The 15,270-nt window shown below is 52.7% G+C and overlaps 2 protein-coding genes across 2 annotated transcripts; both read right to left on the bottom strand.

Annotated features, from left to right (window-relative positions):
* Positions 1-1,361: 1,361 nt before the first annotated feature.
* Positions 1,362-1,874, bottom strand: LOC147977860 (disease resistance protein RGA5-like). The gene has a single exon (XM_087514570.1). The coding sequence runs from the start codon at positions 1,872-1,874 to the stop codon at positions 1,362-1,364; it is 513 nt and encodes a 170-aa protein (XP_087370696.1).
* A 6,886-nt stretch (positions 1,875-8,760) lies between these two features.
* On the bottom strand, positions 8,761-11,095 carry LOC147977861 (putative L-type lectin-domain containing receptor kinase S.5). The gene is made up of 3 exons (XM_087514571.1): positions 9,943-11,095; positions 9,506-9,583; positions 8,761-9,467 (listed from the first exon to the last, which is right to left on the bottom strand). Exons 1-3 carry the CDS (start codon positions 11,093-11,095, stop codon positions 8,761-8,763), a joined length of 1,938 nt encoding a protein of 645 aa, XP_087370697.1.
* Between the last annotated feature and the right edge of the window lie 4,175 nt (positions 11,096-15,270).

Here is a 15,270-nt window from a genome sequence, read left to right on the forward strand (position 1 = left end):
CGGGGTTCCATTCCCATGGCGGTTTGAGCAGGCGTTTGGCGTAGTGCAGGCGGTGGCTGGATGCTGTGAAGGCGGGAGTTGCAGCGGCGATCCACGCGGGGATGGATCCGGCGGAAGCATGGCTGTGGGTGGCCAGATCGGCACCATGCCGCCGCACCCGTGGACGCCATGGACGGGGCTGTCACCAACGGCGGCGTCAATTCCTCGGATGGAGCACATGAACCGCTCGTCTCTTCCTCGTCATTGAGATCCGCCCGCAGTCGTCCAAGCGGCCGTGTCTAGTACTGCTGCGGCACCTCCATTAGGGACAGCCCAGCCGGTGCGTGTACGGAAAACCGAGGTCCAACCTGAGAACTTGCTCTTACCATAGTCATTGCTCCTGGGCTACCTCTGTGGTGTTGAAGCAGTGGCCCTGGCCATGACCTGCATCTCCGGTGTGTTGGTCTCTTACTTGGCTCGGCCGCCAGGTCAAGGTGACACTGTGAATCTGGCCAGTATGCCGCTGGGCGGTCTTCGCCCAGGCGGTGGTCACCTCAAGAGGTTTGGACCTGTATGATCTGTGTCTGGCGAGGACGACACGGAGTTTGTGACCACGAGTCTGCTGTCGTCTCATATAGATCAGCCTACGCTGCCATTTGTGAGGATGGTGCATGGCCTTCGGAGTGTCCCGAACTAGGGATTTCGTGGTGCTGCTGTCCTTCGTCTCCGTCAAAGACTTCTTTGAGTGTTGGCGAGTGGCTCTTGTCGAGTCTCATCAGCCTACTCGTCCGGGCATGGTCATCACTCGCCGTAAGGACCGTGCACACATGCAACTATTGGGATCGAGGCAAGTGGAGGAGACAACATAAAATGATTTCCATTGGGTGGTACTTCTCGACTACCGAATCTAGAGCTCCGGGGTGAAAACTCTGGTCTGACCTAATTGGTTATACCTGGCAATGGCGGCGTTCTTTACGTCATTACCCTGATGACGGCATTGCTCGGAGTTTGCTCAGATTTGCTCTTCAGGGTGAAAACCCGTGAGCCAACCCTTGATGGTTGGATTTGGCGACGGCGGCGCTTGTGCGTCGTTCCCTTGTTGGAGGCGTCGCTTTTGGAGAACCCTTCTCCGAGTCTTTATGATGTCAAGAGATGACTGGGGCCGATGGTCACCGTTGTACATCGTCAATCGTTGTTTCATTGCTTCGGGTTTTTTTTTTCTTTTCTTCCTCCGCCTAGGCATAGCTTTGGTCTTTGCATGACTTTGCCTTTGCCGGCGTGATCATTTTTGTGTGTGTGTGTTGTGCTGGCTGTGTGCATCTTAATTATGCAGAGGCCGGGTGTACTCATCATGATTGTCTCCCTCGATGCTACTATATGAGTCAATAAAAAACACCCTTTTTCGAAAAATCTACGAGGAATTCTCCGAGTTCACTGATCAGTTCCTCCTCAGCCCATATTTCCATGTTGGTTCCATCTCGTGCTACATAGCCAACTTGAGAGAGCATTCTTCTCAAAATCATTCTTATGCTTGGTTTCTGGGACGCGGAAACAAAAGCTTGACACTGGTACTGCCACTTCAGCCTGTGGTAAATCTGGTTCGCAAGTGTAGTCTTACCAAGCCCTCCAAATCCCACTACAGAGAGGACTTTCATCTGTTGTGTAGAAACACCCTTTTCACCCCTCATCAGTTGAATTAACTCATCCCTTGGCCCGTCGATACCCACGAAGCCCGCTGTATCCGCATAGAGTACCAGCAGGCGAATGTCTATGGTTGTCTTGTTTGGCTTGGAGACAGCATCATCAATCTTGTACCTCGTGTGTCGCCCGCTCACCTCCAAGATACGCCTCTTGAGGCCTCGGAACTCCTTGGCGACCTTATGCTGAGTATTCATTGCCATCAACAAGTTCATGCTCCTATAGATAAACCCTTAAATCCATGCAGCTCGCAGTTGGACTGAGATTCAACAAGGAGCACAAACTCGTCAACGCTGTCCTCGATGTCGTAGGAAAAATCGCGCACGTCGTTCGCCCAGCATTTGGCTTGCTTGTCGAGCACCTCCTCCGCTTCCGACATCCTCTCCAAGAATGCACGCATAGTCTTGAGCTCGGCTATAAGGAACATGATATCGCCTCTGGCTTCTTTCAGCAGCTTGTATTGTCCAGTGAGCAAATCGCCAAGCTTCACGAGCACGGCGCCTATGGGCTATGGCGCCATGCGACACGCTCACCACTGCTGCCTCCATGCAACCGGCAGCACAACCGGGACTGATTTTCCTTTTCTGGTTGTAGCGCTTACTCAAGACGTGCATCCGTTGATTGCATCCGCCATGTTGAAGTCACTCAAATCAGCCCCTTGATCTAACGGAAATACTACAAATCTTACGTCAAATTTTTAGGCACGGCAAACCAAACATTTTTCATGGCAATTTATGTTGGCAGCTATCTTTAACTAGAGTAAATTGCAAAAAAAAAACTACTACATTTTTATGGTTAGGTTTGCAGAAAACCACATAGTCCCTAAGTCGTTGTAAAATTCACCGTGTTTCTAGTAACATTTTGCAGAAAGCACTCGTCGAATATGAAGAGAAGGAAGAAGTTGCCCTAGCAGTAGGCGGCCAGCATGGCGACGCCTGTGATCGGAGATGAAGAGGAGCATGGGCTGGCCGTGGAGATCGGCAACGAGTTGCCCCCTCTCAGTGCAAGCACACATGACATGTTTGACATAATGTGTATGAGGTCATCTCCAACGGCAATCCACAAATTTCATTCCGCATCCATCCAAGGCTAGCCACATACATTTTGACAAAACTAGAACAACCGGATGAAATTTGTTCAAACACGCCCGGATTTCATATAAACAAGACGGGTTTAATTACATTTACATCAACTAAACAAACCTCGTCCAACTAGGTATAATTACCTAATTTAAATGGTCGCCGATGCCCGTTCCCATGTCCGGCCATGAACCAAGATAACTGAATCTTCGTCTTTTTCAGCTCTGCCTCCATAACCTCTTCCCCCGGAGCCACGGGAAACGAAGCTGTCCGCCTCTCCGTTTCCGCCAAGAAGCTAATCGGCCGACAATGTTCAGCCCACCAAGCTTGCCGTCAATGGGAGGGGATGACCGGTGGCCTTCCTGGGACCCGAGCGGCGACGACCCACCATGCACTACTCTTCCTCGCTGCCGCTGGTTCCCTGTGCCAACTTTGTGGTCGTGGCGGCGGGGCATGGCCTCGGCGATGTCCTCCTCATCGACGGTCACGCCAAACACTGCCTCCTTGTCGCACTCCTTGCTAGCGGCTGCCACCTCCGCCACCCGCTGGCGGTACTGCCAGCGGACGAGGCGGATCTCACGGGTGGTGTGGTACGACTCTAGTGGCGCCTCCTGCTCCGCCATGTCCGCGTATGGCGCGACCACCCTATCGACGGCGAACTGCTCCTTCGCCTGTAGATGCTCCTGAAGGAGGTGGTAGTTGTAGGCGGCATTGGCCTGCGCCTCCTAGAACTGCTCGTCCCGCACCACGTCCATATAATGGGCACGGGCATCGCCAATGGTCATGGTGCAATGCACCGGCGAGGATGGCGAAGAGGAGGAGGGTGGCACGGACGAGGATGCTAGCGTTGGCTCGTCGTGTTAGGCTGCGTCCTCCATTGGGACGTCGTCGTCCTCCCTCTGTGTACTGGCCTGCCAGCTGGAAGCAATGGAGGTCATCTCCTTCTTTTCGTCCGGCGTCAGCCCGTCCGAGAGAGCTTTGGCTGGGGAGGGATCCATGGTGGGAGTGGTGTGGAGAGGGATCAGAGGCGGATGACTGCGGCTATGGACGAGCAGCGGTTTATATAGTAATGACGGGTGGCAGAGGGGCGGACAAGTGGCGTCGAAGGAGACACCTCGGCAACCGCGTGCCATCAATGTGGACGGTAGATGGATGGACGGGCGACCGTCGTATCGTTTCAACATGGAGCGGTCGCTTGCACTGAGAAGCGACACGGGCGGCGCGCTACTTCAATGCCGCATGAATGCGGGCACTGACGCTCTAGATCGACGCTGACCGTTTCGGGCGGAAAGCTAGCGCAGGCGAGGGACGAGGGGTTTGGGTGGGCCAGGGCGGTCAAAAGCGGACGTAATAGCGGTCCGGACGCCCGTAAAGCTCCCTCACTTTTATCTTTGATTTGCGGGAGAAATCGCGTTCGGACCGCTCCGTGGACCGGTACAGAACCGCGTTGGATGACTTCCTTGGTCCGGACAGCGCGATCTGTGAAAGGTTTGAGGGTGAGATGCCCTGAGAGAGGGAGAGAGAGAAGGAAGAAGAATAGTCAACATGTACACAGTTGTTTTTTGCCAAGCTATTGGACCCACCTGCTGGAAACGCGGTCAAACAGGTCAAATCCCTCTGCCAGTAGTTTTTCTGCAAAAAGTTTGCTAGAACACGGTGAATTTTGCCATGAATTAGCGTGATTTTCTGTAAACCTGGCAGTAAATGGGGTAGTTTATTTGCGATTAACTCTGTTTGACTAAGAAAAGGAAGTGGACTCGGACCTTAACCATGAAGCGATGCTAGCGACTAGCCAAAATCACTCGGATCCAACCATCGGATGCAAACTGCGGTGTCGCCGCTCGCCAGATGGAGCTCGTCGGAGCCGCCGGGAGCGGCCTCGTCGTCACCGCAGTCAAAGATATTCGACCCGACCACCAGAGGTCCCATGTGCTGAAGGCACGGCCAGCTCATATATTAGTTTACAGAGGGAGTATTTGCTTGTTTTCAAATTTTGTTACTTGGATACGGTGTCATATTTTTTGTTAGTTAGTGTTTAAAGATAAAAGTTTTAAGAGTTTTCAACCAAAAATTAAGTTTATAAAAAGGAGTATTCCAATAATGTGTTTGGCTGAAAGTCACGATCAATTTGAGTGTATGATGTGGGAAGCTTAGGGCATCTCCAGCCGCGCCCCCAGGAAGGTCTTCCCAGGCGTTTTTCTTGCGCCGGCGCCGAAAAACCGGCCCAGTCGCGCCCCCAGGAGCCCGATTTTCGCCGGCCTGAGCCGAAAACAGCGCCGGCGGACCCAGGCCGAACCCGGCGCGCTGGGGGGCACCCGGGGGCGCCAGACGAACTTTTTTGGTGCGAAAAACCCGCGGGCCCGCTGCGTCAGCGACACGGCTCTCTTCTCGCCCCTTCGTCGTCCTCATCGTCTCGTTTCCCGCGGCGAATCAATGCCAAAGCTGCCGCGCTGCCGCGCCGGTCAGCTTGCGCCATTGATGCCTCACGGGGGGCGCAGTGAAGGCCGGACGACGCGCGTCCCTCGCCCTCCCTCGCCCGCCACGCGTACACACGGCGGCCACGCGTACGGGCGGCGTCTCGGCCTATATAAGACGCGCACCAGCGTGCTCGGTGATCACACTCTCTCGCCGTCGTCCCTCCCTCTCCTCTCTCTCGCCGTCGTCGTTCCTCCCTCTCTTCTCTCTCGCCGTCTCCACCCATGGCCGAGCGCTTCCCTGGTGACGGCGCGGCGGCGAACGGCTTCGGCCGCCGCCATCTCCACGAAGACGAGGCTCGCCTCCTTTACGAGGCCGGGTACCCGGTCCCGCCGGACATGCGGGTGCCCGACGCGTGGAGGATTAGCGCCGGCGGCATGCCGGTGCCACCAGCACCCACCGGGGCGGCGCGGCGTGCGGAGATCACACGCATCCGCGCGTCCCTGCCGCGGGCAGTGAGGGAGGGGTCACGGTACGTCCCTGACAGCCCGCTCTGGGAGCCGTACTTCCGCCGCCGTCACGCGGAGCAGCTCGAGGCCACCAACGGCGTCGTGCCCTCCGGCAGGCTCAACTCCAATGGCCGGCGCCGGTGGTGGGGCGTGCCCGGGCGCACGTTGGAGGCCGTCCTCGAGTACATCGAGGGCGGCAACACGCCGCGCCTCAAGTACCCCGATCCCCCGTCCTTCTCACGCCGCCGGGGAAGCTCCTGGACCCCGAGGCGCATGGAGACCGGGGGGTCCTCCTCGTCGTCCGGCGGCTCGCCCTGCCTCCGCCCCGCCAAGCCGGAGCCCCAGGGCATGCCGGTCAGTGCCCGTACGCGCAGCTCCGGCGTCCGCATCGGCGCCAACGCCTCCCCACCCACCGGCCGCTTCGTCCTCGTCAAGCCCAAGCCGGAGCGCGGCCTCCCCGCGGAGTACGAGGAGATAGCCCGGCGCGGCATCTCCGACGAGGACGCCCTACGGTGGGCGGGGACGACTACCTCCGCGACGAGATGGTCCGGCAGCGCCGGGCCCTGGAGGAGATCGCCGCCCGCAAGCGTGGGCGCGAGGACGAGCACGGCGTCGTGGTCCTCGACAGCGACGACGACGACGACGCCCCCGGACCGTCCAACCCGCCGCGCCAACCGGGGGAGGGATGCAGTAGGGACGGCGGAGGCGCAGGCGGGGCCGGCGACGACAACGACGACGACGACGACGGCGGCGGTGACTACACGCGGTTCTACCGCCTCCTCGGCATGTAGGCGGCGAGGCGGGCGGCGAGGGAGACGGCGGGGGTAGCCCGCCGAAGTTTTTTTCTTCTTTTGTAAAATATGTTTAAGTTTGAACGAACTCGCCGATGTTTGCGTCAAATTTCACTCGTGTTTGCGCCGTATTTGAATTTTTTTTTAAAACGTGGGCGCCGCGACTGGGGGGCATCACGTCCCTGTGCGCGGTTTAGCGCCGGCGCGCCCCCAGGGGGAGATTTTTTGCCCCTCCCGAGAGGCCAACGGCTAGAGATGCCCTTACACAAGTAAAACACAGTTCTTTAAAATTCCCACACTTCTTCTCAACTGCAACCTCCTTACATTCTCTCATCCGCGATCTTTCCCTCAATTGTGTCCTCCTATTCTTCTGGTTTATATTGTTGTCGTAATAGTTTATCCTACTCGGGGTCCACCTAGCCCAGCATGGTATTTACATGGCATTTATAAAAGTCAAGTCGGGTCAATAAAGTCCAAACAACTAGGATGGTCAACAAGTAAAATAAATTAAGCCTTCTTTTGGTTTTCTAGGAATTCTATAGAATATGAATTTCCAAGGAAAAATTCCAGCCCTTTAGTTTGTAGGAATGTATTCCTAATCCTATGTAGTATAGGAATCAGTCCTTCAAATTTAAAAGAGAAAAACATTAGCCTAGACTTAACGAAAAAAAATTCTATCCTATGCATAAAATGACATATCCCTGTAGGAATTGAGATGCATGTCATCTTACTTTCTATTTCTATGACATTCCTGTTGTATGAATCAAAGGAGGCCTAAGTTAAAAGATAAAGACAAAGGTCCAAGACGAAACAAGCCAACTTTGGTTGCTAATCATTGTTACAACTACTGTACTAATGATACCTCCTGATATTTGATCTCCTGTTGTCTGAACGAAGACAACATTTTTTTTTATCAACCATGTCCTAAATTTTAAACTAGGTGCTGGATGTAAACTGTGGATTGTGGTGTGCGCGGATCTCAATGGATTAACGGATTCGGTGAGCACCGCTCTGTACCTAATCGGTCGGTAGTCACGGGAGCAACTTCCAGGAAATCCGTTGATCTTTCTGACTTGGACAGCCACAACGCGTGCACTCCTTTTAATATGTGTGTTGTATCTTGTACGTGGAGCAGGACTAAGTTAATAGCTACAGTACAATTAATCAAAATCTCCATTCTGGCCGGCCAGTCACTTCTCCAGTTCAACTCATTTAAGCTTTGCTTACGTCTTGCTGGCTTGACTATTCCAGTTAATCCAGTAAAAAGCTACAAATGCATTGCCGGCAATCCAGTCACTTTTAAAGCGACACATATTTTAATTAAAAGAAATTATATATATACATATATATATTATTATTATTATTGTCCCTCAACTTATCTACACTTGCGGATTTGATCCCTCAACCTCATCGGCAGCGTGGTGTGACCGTGTGAGAGCAACACCCTTTTTTTTCCCATATGGACCATGTCTTTCAATAGCACTACCAGGCACTACCATGTCACTATTCCAGTTAAGGAACGAAATGTATACTTATCTCTTTAATTATAACTAATAAAGTGTGTCTCATATGAACAATTAGCTAGCTACATGGTAGATGCTATCTACACCTTTTCTCCCATATGCCGTACGAACTGAAGTCTCCATGATACGCTGTTAGAGAAATAGATATTGAATTCGTGATGTAGTTAGTTCATGTAAAGGAGCGATGAAGAAGGGCATACAATATATTTCAATGTAGATGTGCAATATATATGCTCTCTTTTTACAGAAATAATATCATATAATACACTATGCTCCCTAATATAGAGCTCCCATTCAATTGATGTCTTATATTTGGATTTGGTTCACAATTTTGACGGCATCAACGATTTCTCAAGGAGCCCTCTCATTCAATTGAAGTAATCAATTTTTGATTTGTTCCATAATTTTGACTATGTCAATGATTTCTCAAATTAATCGATACCAAGTAGCCTAAAAACACATCAATCGCGTGCATCCTCTCATAACCTACGAAAGAGAAGCGTCAACATGTGACACTGTAGCACCAATATAATACATTGCGGCCACCGGTGCAAGAAATTTCGCCACATAAGTATGAGTTGATAAGCAGATAACACAAAATCACACTGTTAAGAAAACCCACCAAAACATCCCAACAACAACAACGGTGTAGCAAAGAGCCACAACCCCTCTAGTACATGTAATATTCGACGCAACTAGACACATAAGAACTAAATGGGATGTTATTAGCTTCACCAACCTTCAACGCGACTAGACACATACGATGTCAATAGGTTGTTGTCACCCCCATGGCATCATCGCTACTCAATGACATGTCTTCCTCCAATTGGGTGCTCGTGATCGTTGCCGGTTCGTCAAATTCCACGGGGATCCATCCGCCTTCTGGTGGCCACACGAAGGTGGGCTTCACTAGTGGCACGTCTGATGGGGGCGCAGATTTTGCAACGATCTGCACCACCTCAGCCATGCTTGGGCGGTTTGATGGGTTAGGGTTGGTGCACGCCAACCCAAGAAGTAGCAAGCGATTAGCATCGTCAGCGTCGAACTGTCTGCGCACCTCATCATCCACGGCTTCAAGCAGCCTTCCCTCCCGGTGAGCTGTCCAAACCCAGTCAGTGACCAGTCGGAAGGACTCGTGGTAGCCATGGAGTGCCCGCCTTCCGGTGACGACCTCCAGGATCAATACCCCGAGTGCGTAAATGTCAGTTTTGCGTGTGGCCTTATGGCTCACCGAGTACTCCGGCGCGATGAAACCCCAAGTACCCACAACGCCGATATCTGTGTAGGAGTTCTTTTCCAGGCAGGTGACAACACGAGCAAGGCTGAAGTCACTGAGGCACCCACGGAAGGAAGAGTCGAGCATGATGTTACTCGCCTTGATGTCGCGGTGGAGCGCCATGGGCTCGTGCTCGTGGTGGACGTAGTGGAGCCCCGCGGCGACATCCATGATGACATCGTAGCGGGTGTTCCATGCTAGGAGCGCGACGGTCTTCTGTGGGTTCTCAATTGGCGAAATAGGTGTTGATCCAGGCTGCCATTTGGCATGTACTCGTAGATGAGCAGGAGTTCACCTTTCTGATAGCACCAACCTGAAAGAAATTAATATAAAAAGGAAACTTTGAAATATATACTCTCTCCGTTTCAGTTTCGTGCCTTGGAGATTTAACTTTTATTATTAATTAGATCCATGAAATAATATATTCCCTCTGTATCAAAATATAAGACATGGTGTATCAAAGAACATCTTAAATTTTGATACAAAGTGAGTATAAGTCACGTGACCTGAAAATTATAACATTGAGAATATGTTTCAAATATGATTCTAGTGCTATTATTTTTGTGACGCATCACCCATGTTTCATCGGTAAAATTAATGGTGAAACTTGAAGCTCAGGAAATTGAAAGAGTGAAGGGCAAAAAATGTTTGATTGGTGAAGAACTTTCATACCGACGAGTGGCACGATGTTTCGGTGACGCAGACGGTTGATAGCATGAACCTCTGCCAGGAAGTCGTCGTAGCAGCGGTCATCATTACGCGTGAACTTCTTCACTGCCACGTCGACATCTACGCGTGACTTAGTCGTCCCAGACACCGGGGAGCGCAGTGTTCCCCTGTACACGGCGCCAAAGCCTCCTTTACCTAGCTTCCTTGCCTGGTCAAAGTTGTTGGTGGCCTTCCTCACGGTGGCGTACTTGAACTCCCTGGGCGTCCCGGGAAGCCGCCGGAGAGCCTTGGATAGCTTCAGCTCCATCTTGAGGGCATTATACCTCGAGTTGAAGTAGAAGGCCGCTGCGGCGATCATGGCGGCCGTTACGGCAACCGTACCAATGACCGCAGGGAGTATCACCTTCCATTTCTCGCTGTGGTAGTCATCGCCAGGGAGCTTGTCAAGCATCAAGTTCCAGCTCATGATGCAGTGCAGCTCGTAGCTTGCCCCCGTCGACGCCGAGAAACCGATGTAGGCTCTCTGTGGGAGATGAAAGCTGATGTTGAGAGGCGCGTCAAGGACGGCACGCTCTGGCCTCTCCTGGCCCTGGGGAGCCATGTATACCCGTATGTGGTGCCCCACGCCGTTGTATACGATCCACACGGTGTAGTTCCTCGAATGTTTGTCCGTTGTCCTGATGGTAAGGTTGCCAGCAGGCGGCGGGACCGAGGAGAGCGGCACGGCGAGGTCGGAGATGACGCTGCCGATGTTGAGGCCAACGTGGTTGTCATCGGGGTCGTACGACTGCTTGGCAGTGTCGAACTCCACGGCGACGAAGCTGCTGGAGTTAGACTTGGAGGTGGTGTTTGTGAGACCGAGGAAGCCACCATGGCTGCCCGGTGGAGGGCCATCGAGGGAGGAGGCGATAACGAAAGCAAGGCCCTCGCCATTCGACATCGTATCTTCTCTGAAGACGTTCATGTCGAAGGAGGTGTTGAAGGAGGCGCCGTGCCTCACTCCGAGGGAGTCGACGCGCCACAGCGTGACCGGAGACATGAACAGAACAGACCCGGACTTGTTGACTAGGTAGGCATCGTTGTTTCTGGTGCCTGGAGTCAGCTGGAGGGCTCCCCCATTTATGCTTGTTAACATACATGGAATAGTATCAGTCATATCTCATGTAATTATGATGGAGATATTATGTAGCAATTGTAATCTGCTGTGTATGGTAGTCTACTATCTGATTAGTATCAGATTGATTGTATCCTTGTTGTACAAGGTCTATCAGATTAAATAGAGGTGCAGCCCATGGGGCAATTCACGGCAAACATATTGTTGTCTAACGTGGTATCAGAGTCTCGATCCCATCTCTCCACGACATGGCTGGCACCACCTCCGGCGCACTCGTCACCACCACCGCCGGCCCGCTCCGGCCAAACCGCTACCATGCCGTCGCTCGCCGGCCTCATCACCGTCCGGCTCACCCGCGCCAACTTCCTGCTATGGAAGGCGCAGGTTGTCCCAAACCTCACCGGCGCCGGTCTATTCGGCTACCTCGACGGCTCCGTTCCAGCGCCGCCGAAGACGATCACCGAGGGCACCGGCGATGCTTCACGCTCCGTGCCCAACCCTGAGTACGAGCCATGGAGGAGGACCGACCAGGCCGTGCTCGGCGCGCTCCTGTCCTCCATGACGGAGGAAGTGCTCGCCCAGATGACGCGAGCGACCTCCGCGGCGGCCGTTTGGACTGCCCTCGGCGCTATGTTCGCTGCCCAGAATCGGGCCAGTGTGCACCAACTCCGTACGCAGCTGTCGCAGACGAAGAAGAAGGACATGTCAGCGGCAGAATTCTTCCACAAGATGACAGGCTATGCCGACGCACTGGCCACCGTCGGCGAGGTACTGTCCGATGACGAGATCATCGGGCACATAATCGGTGGGCTGGGTCAGGAATATGACCCCCTCATGACTGCGCTCTCCATCTTCACAGGAGAAGTAGGCCTCTCCGATTTTTATGCCTACCTTCTCAGCTTCGAGGCGCGTCAGGAGCAGCATGCCGCGAACAGCGGCGACTTCTCTTCATCAGCCAACAACGTCATGCGCCACGGCAATGGCTCCGGTTCCCGCGACGGCAACCGGAACAGCAATGGTGGCCACGGTGGCCATGTAAACAGGAGTGGTGGCAATGGTGGCCGCTATGGTTCCAATGGCAACCGTGGCAACAACGGTGGCCGCCACAACGGCGGCGGCGGCAGGAACCGTCGTCCTCCAAGGTGCCAAATATGCCGCGAGGAGGGGCACTACGCCACCGATTGTCGCGATCGCTACAACGACCGCAGCGGCAACATGGCTACATACGGCCACCGCGACAACAGTTGGTACCTCGACACCGGTGCCACTGACCACCTCACCAGCGACCTCGACCGCTTGACGGTGCACGAGCGCTATGGTGGAAAGGATCAAGTTCAAGTTGCAAATGGTGCAGGTTTGGAAATTTCTCATATTGGTCATACTAAACTTGCTGGCTCTAGTGATCCCATCCACCTTAAAAATGTTCTGCACGTCTCTGAAATTCACAAACATCTTCTTTTTGTTTATCGTCTTGTTTCGGATAACCAAGTGTTTGTGGAATTTCACCGTTTTTTCTTTTGTGTGAAGGACAAAATCACGAGGAGGGTCCTTCTTGTCGGTAGAAGTAGCAATGGCCTCTACCCCATCCCATATGGTCGGCCGTCGTCGTCATCATCACGTCGAGCTCTCTCCGGAGTCCGTTCTTCATCGAGTCAGTGGCATCATCGTTTGGGTCACCCATCAAATAATGTAGTTGAGTCTGTCGTTCGGTCAAATAAACTCCCTTGTTCGTCGAGTCATGATACTTTCGTTTGTGACGCATGTCAACGCGCTAAAAGTCATCAATTACCTTACAATAATTCATCCCGTGTTTCTTCGAAACCACTTGAGCTTATTTATACCGATGTGTGGGGTCCTGCCCTCGCCTCCTCTGGAGGTTTTAAGTTTTATGTTAGCTTTGTTGATGACTTTAGCCGTTTTACGTGGATTTATCTTCTTAAACATAAATCTGATGTCGAACAAGTTTTCTATAATTTTCAGGCCCATGTCGAACGACTCCTCAATGCAAAAATCCGTGCGGTTCAATCTGATTGGGGGGGTGAATACCACCGCTTGCATAAATTTTTTCAGCGTGTCGGTATTTCTCATCGCATATCCTGTCCACATACATCCCAACAAAATGGTATAGCTGAACGGAAGCACCGGCACTTGGTTGAAACCGGGCTTGCCCTCCTCGCTCACTCCAATCTTCCTTTGTGTTTTTGGGATGAAGCTTTTCTTACCGCATGTTATTTGATTAACCGCATGCCCAGCCGGACCCTTCAAAATATGCCACCACTCACACGTCTTCTTCACATCATGCCCGATTACTCTTTTCTTCGTTTATTTGGATGTGCGTGTTGGCCTAGTCTTCGTAAATACAACTCCCGAAAACTTGAGTTCCGCTCCAAGATGTGCGTTTTTCTCGGATATAGTCCGTTCCATAAAGGTTATAAGTGTCTTGACAAGTCCACTGGTCGCATCTATATCTCCCGCGATGTCGTCTTTGATGAAAATGTTTTTCCCTTTGCGACTAGTGCGTGTCCCGACTTGTCTCGCTTAAATCCTCCTGTATCCTTTCCTTCCAATGAGCCAGTAGTTCAGGATGCTAATGTGAGAAACTACAAGTGAGAAACTACAACTTGTCGTTTTTGTTTCCTGACTTGTGTCCTGCAGATACAGAGGAACGACATGTATCTACGAGCGCTGTACAGGGCCATAGCGACGTGCATGCTACAACGCCATGCACCCAGCCATCATGTGCCACACGTCCAGCAGCAGGCCCCGGCTGTGGTGCTTCTCCATCAGGTGGGCCGACTCCGGCCTCTACCACGTCTACGCCATGTACTGACCAGATAGACGAGCCGGCCTCACCATCAGCGCGTACATCGCCTGCACTTGACGCCTCTGCGCGCGTCGATGCCGGACCAGACGCGCCGGCGTCTTCAGCGGGCGCTCCTCCATCACCACCAGCCTCGCCAACTGCTTCTCCGACGAGTGCCTCTGCATTACCACCGGCCTCGCCGTCGGTCTCTCCGGCGGCCGCTCCTCCATCACCTCCTGCCTTGCAGCCGGCTCGGTCTGCGGCTCCCCCCGTTGAGCGGACACGCACGCGTCTTCAGAACAACATACAACGCCCGAAAATCCCCACTGATGGCACTGTCCGGTACAACCCGTATCGTCGTGGTTTCAGTGCTGTTGTGGCCGCTCCAGCTACGTACCGACAGGCGCTCGTTGATCCTGCATGGAAAGCCGCTATGCAAGAGGAGTTTTCAGCCCTTCAGCACACCGCGACGTGGTCGCTTGTTCCACGTCCTTCCGGCACCAACATTGTCAGCTGTAAGTGGATTTTCAAAGTCAAGCAACATTCTGATGGCTCTCTTGACAAGTACAAAGCCTGCCTGGTCGCTCGCGGGTTCACTCAGCAGTATGGTGTTGACTATCTCGACACGTTTAGTCCAGTTGTCAAACCAGCTACTGTTCGCCGTGTGCTCTCACTCGCTGTTTCGCAGGGTTGGTGTTTGCGACAACTTGATGTGAGCAATGCATTCCTCCATGGTCTTCTTGATGAGGAGGTGTATATGCAGCAGCCACCGGGCTTTGAGGATCCTCGCTACCCTCATCATGTGTGCAAGCTTCGGAAGTCAATCTATGGGCTGAAACAGTCTCCCCGAGCTTGGTATTCCCGCCTCAGTGATCGACTACATCAACTTGGTTTTCAGTCCTCTAAGGCTGACACTTCCCTCTTCATTTTTCGGAAAGGGCGTGTGGTCATTTACATGCTTGTTTATGTTGATGATATTGTCATTGCTAGCTCCTGTTCTAAAGCGGTGGATCGACTGCTTCGCACTCTTGCCGGGTCTTTTCCTATCAAGGATCTAGGTCGTCTCGCTTACTTCCTTGGGATTGAAGCCACCTACAATTCAGGGGGAATGGTGCTCTCTCAGCGTAAGTATGCCGATGACCTACTTCACCGTGCACATATGGAGAATTGCAAGGCGGTTTCTACTCCCATGTCCGTCACTGATAAGTTTGCAGCAGCTCTTGGCACTCCCTCAATGGTGATGACGCCTTGAGCTATCGCAGTATTGTCGGAGGGTTGCAGTATCTCACGCTTACCCGCCCAGATATTTCTTTTGCTGTAAACAAAGTGTGCCAATATCTATCCAAACCCACTGATGTGCATTGGGAGGCTGTCAAGCGCATACTAAGATATGTTAAAGGTACTGTGGCTACTG

Source organism: Triticum urartu, chromosome 3A, assembly GCF_056163025.1.
Source record: "Triticum urartu cultivar PI428250 chromosome 3A, HENAU_Tu73, whole genome shotgun sequence".
Taxonomy (NCBI): Eukaryota; Viridiplantae; Streptophyta; class Magnoliopsida; order Poales; family Poaceae; genus Triticum; species Triticum urartu.

Excerpts from the sequence above, each read along its gene's own strand:
- LOC147977860 (XM_087514570.1), bottom strand. The coding sequence starts at position 1,874 with ATGAATACTCAGCATAAGGTCGCCAAGGAGTTCCGAGGCCTCAAGAGG.
- LOC147977861 (XM_087514571.1), bottom strand. The coding sequence starts at position 11,095 with ATGACTGATACTATTCCATGTATGTTAACAAGCATAAATGGGGGAGCC. Across the intron at positions 9,584-9,942 it reads AAACATCGTGCCACTCGTCG|GTTGGTGCTATCAGAAAGGT; the intron begins GTATGAAAGTTC and ends AATTTCTTTCAG. Across the intron at positions 9,468-9,505 it reads CCTGGATCAACACCTATTTC|CATGGAACACCCGCTACGAT; the intron begins GCCAATTGAGAA and ends TCGCGCTCCTAG.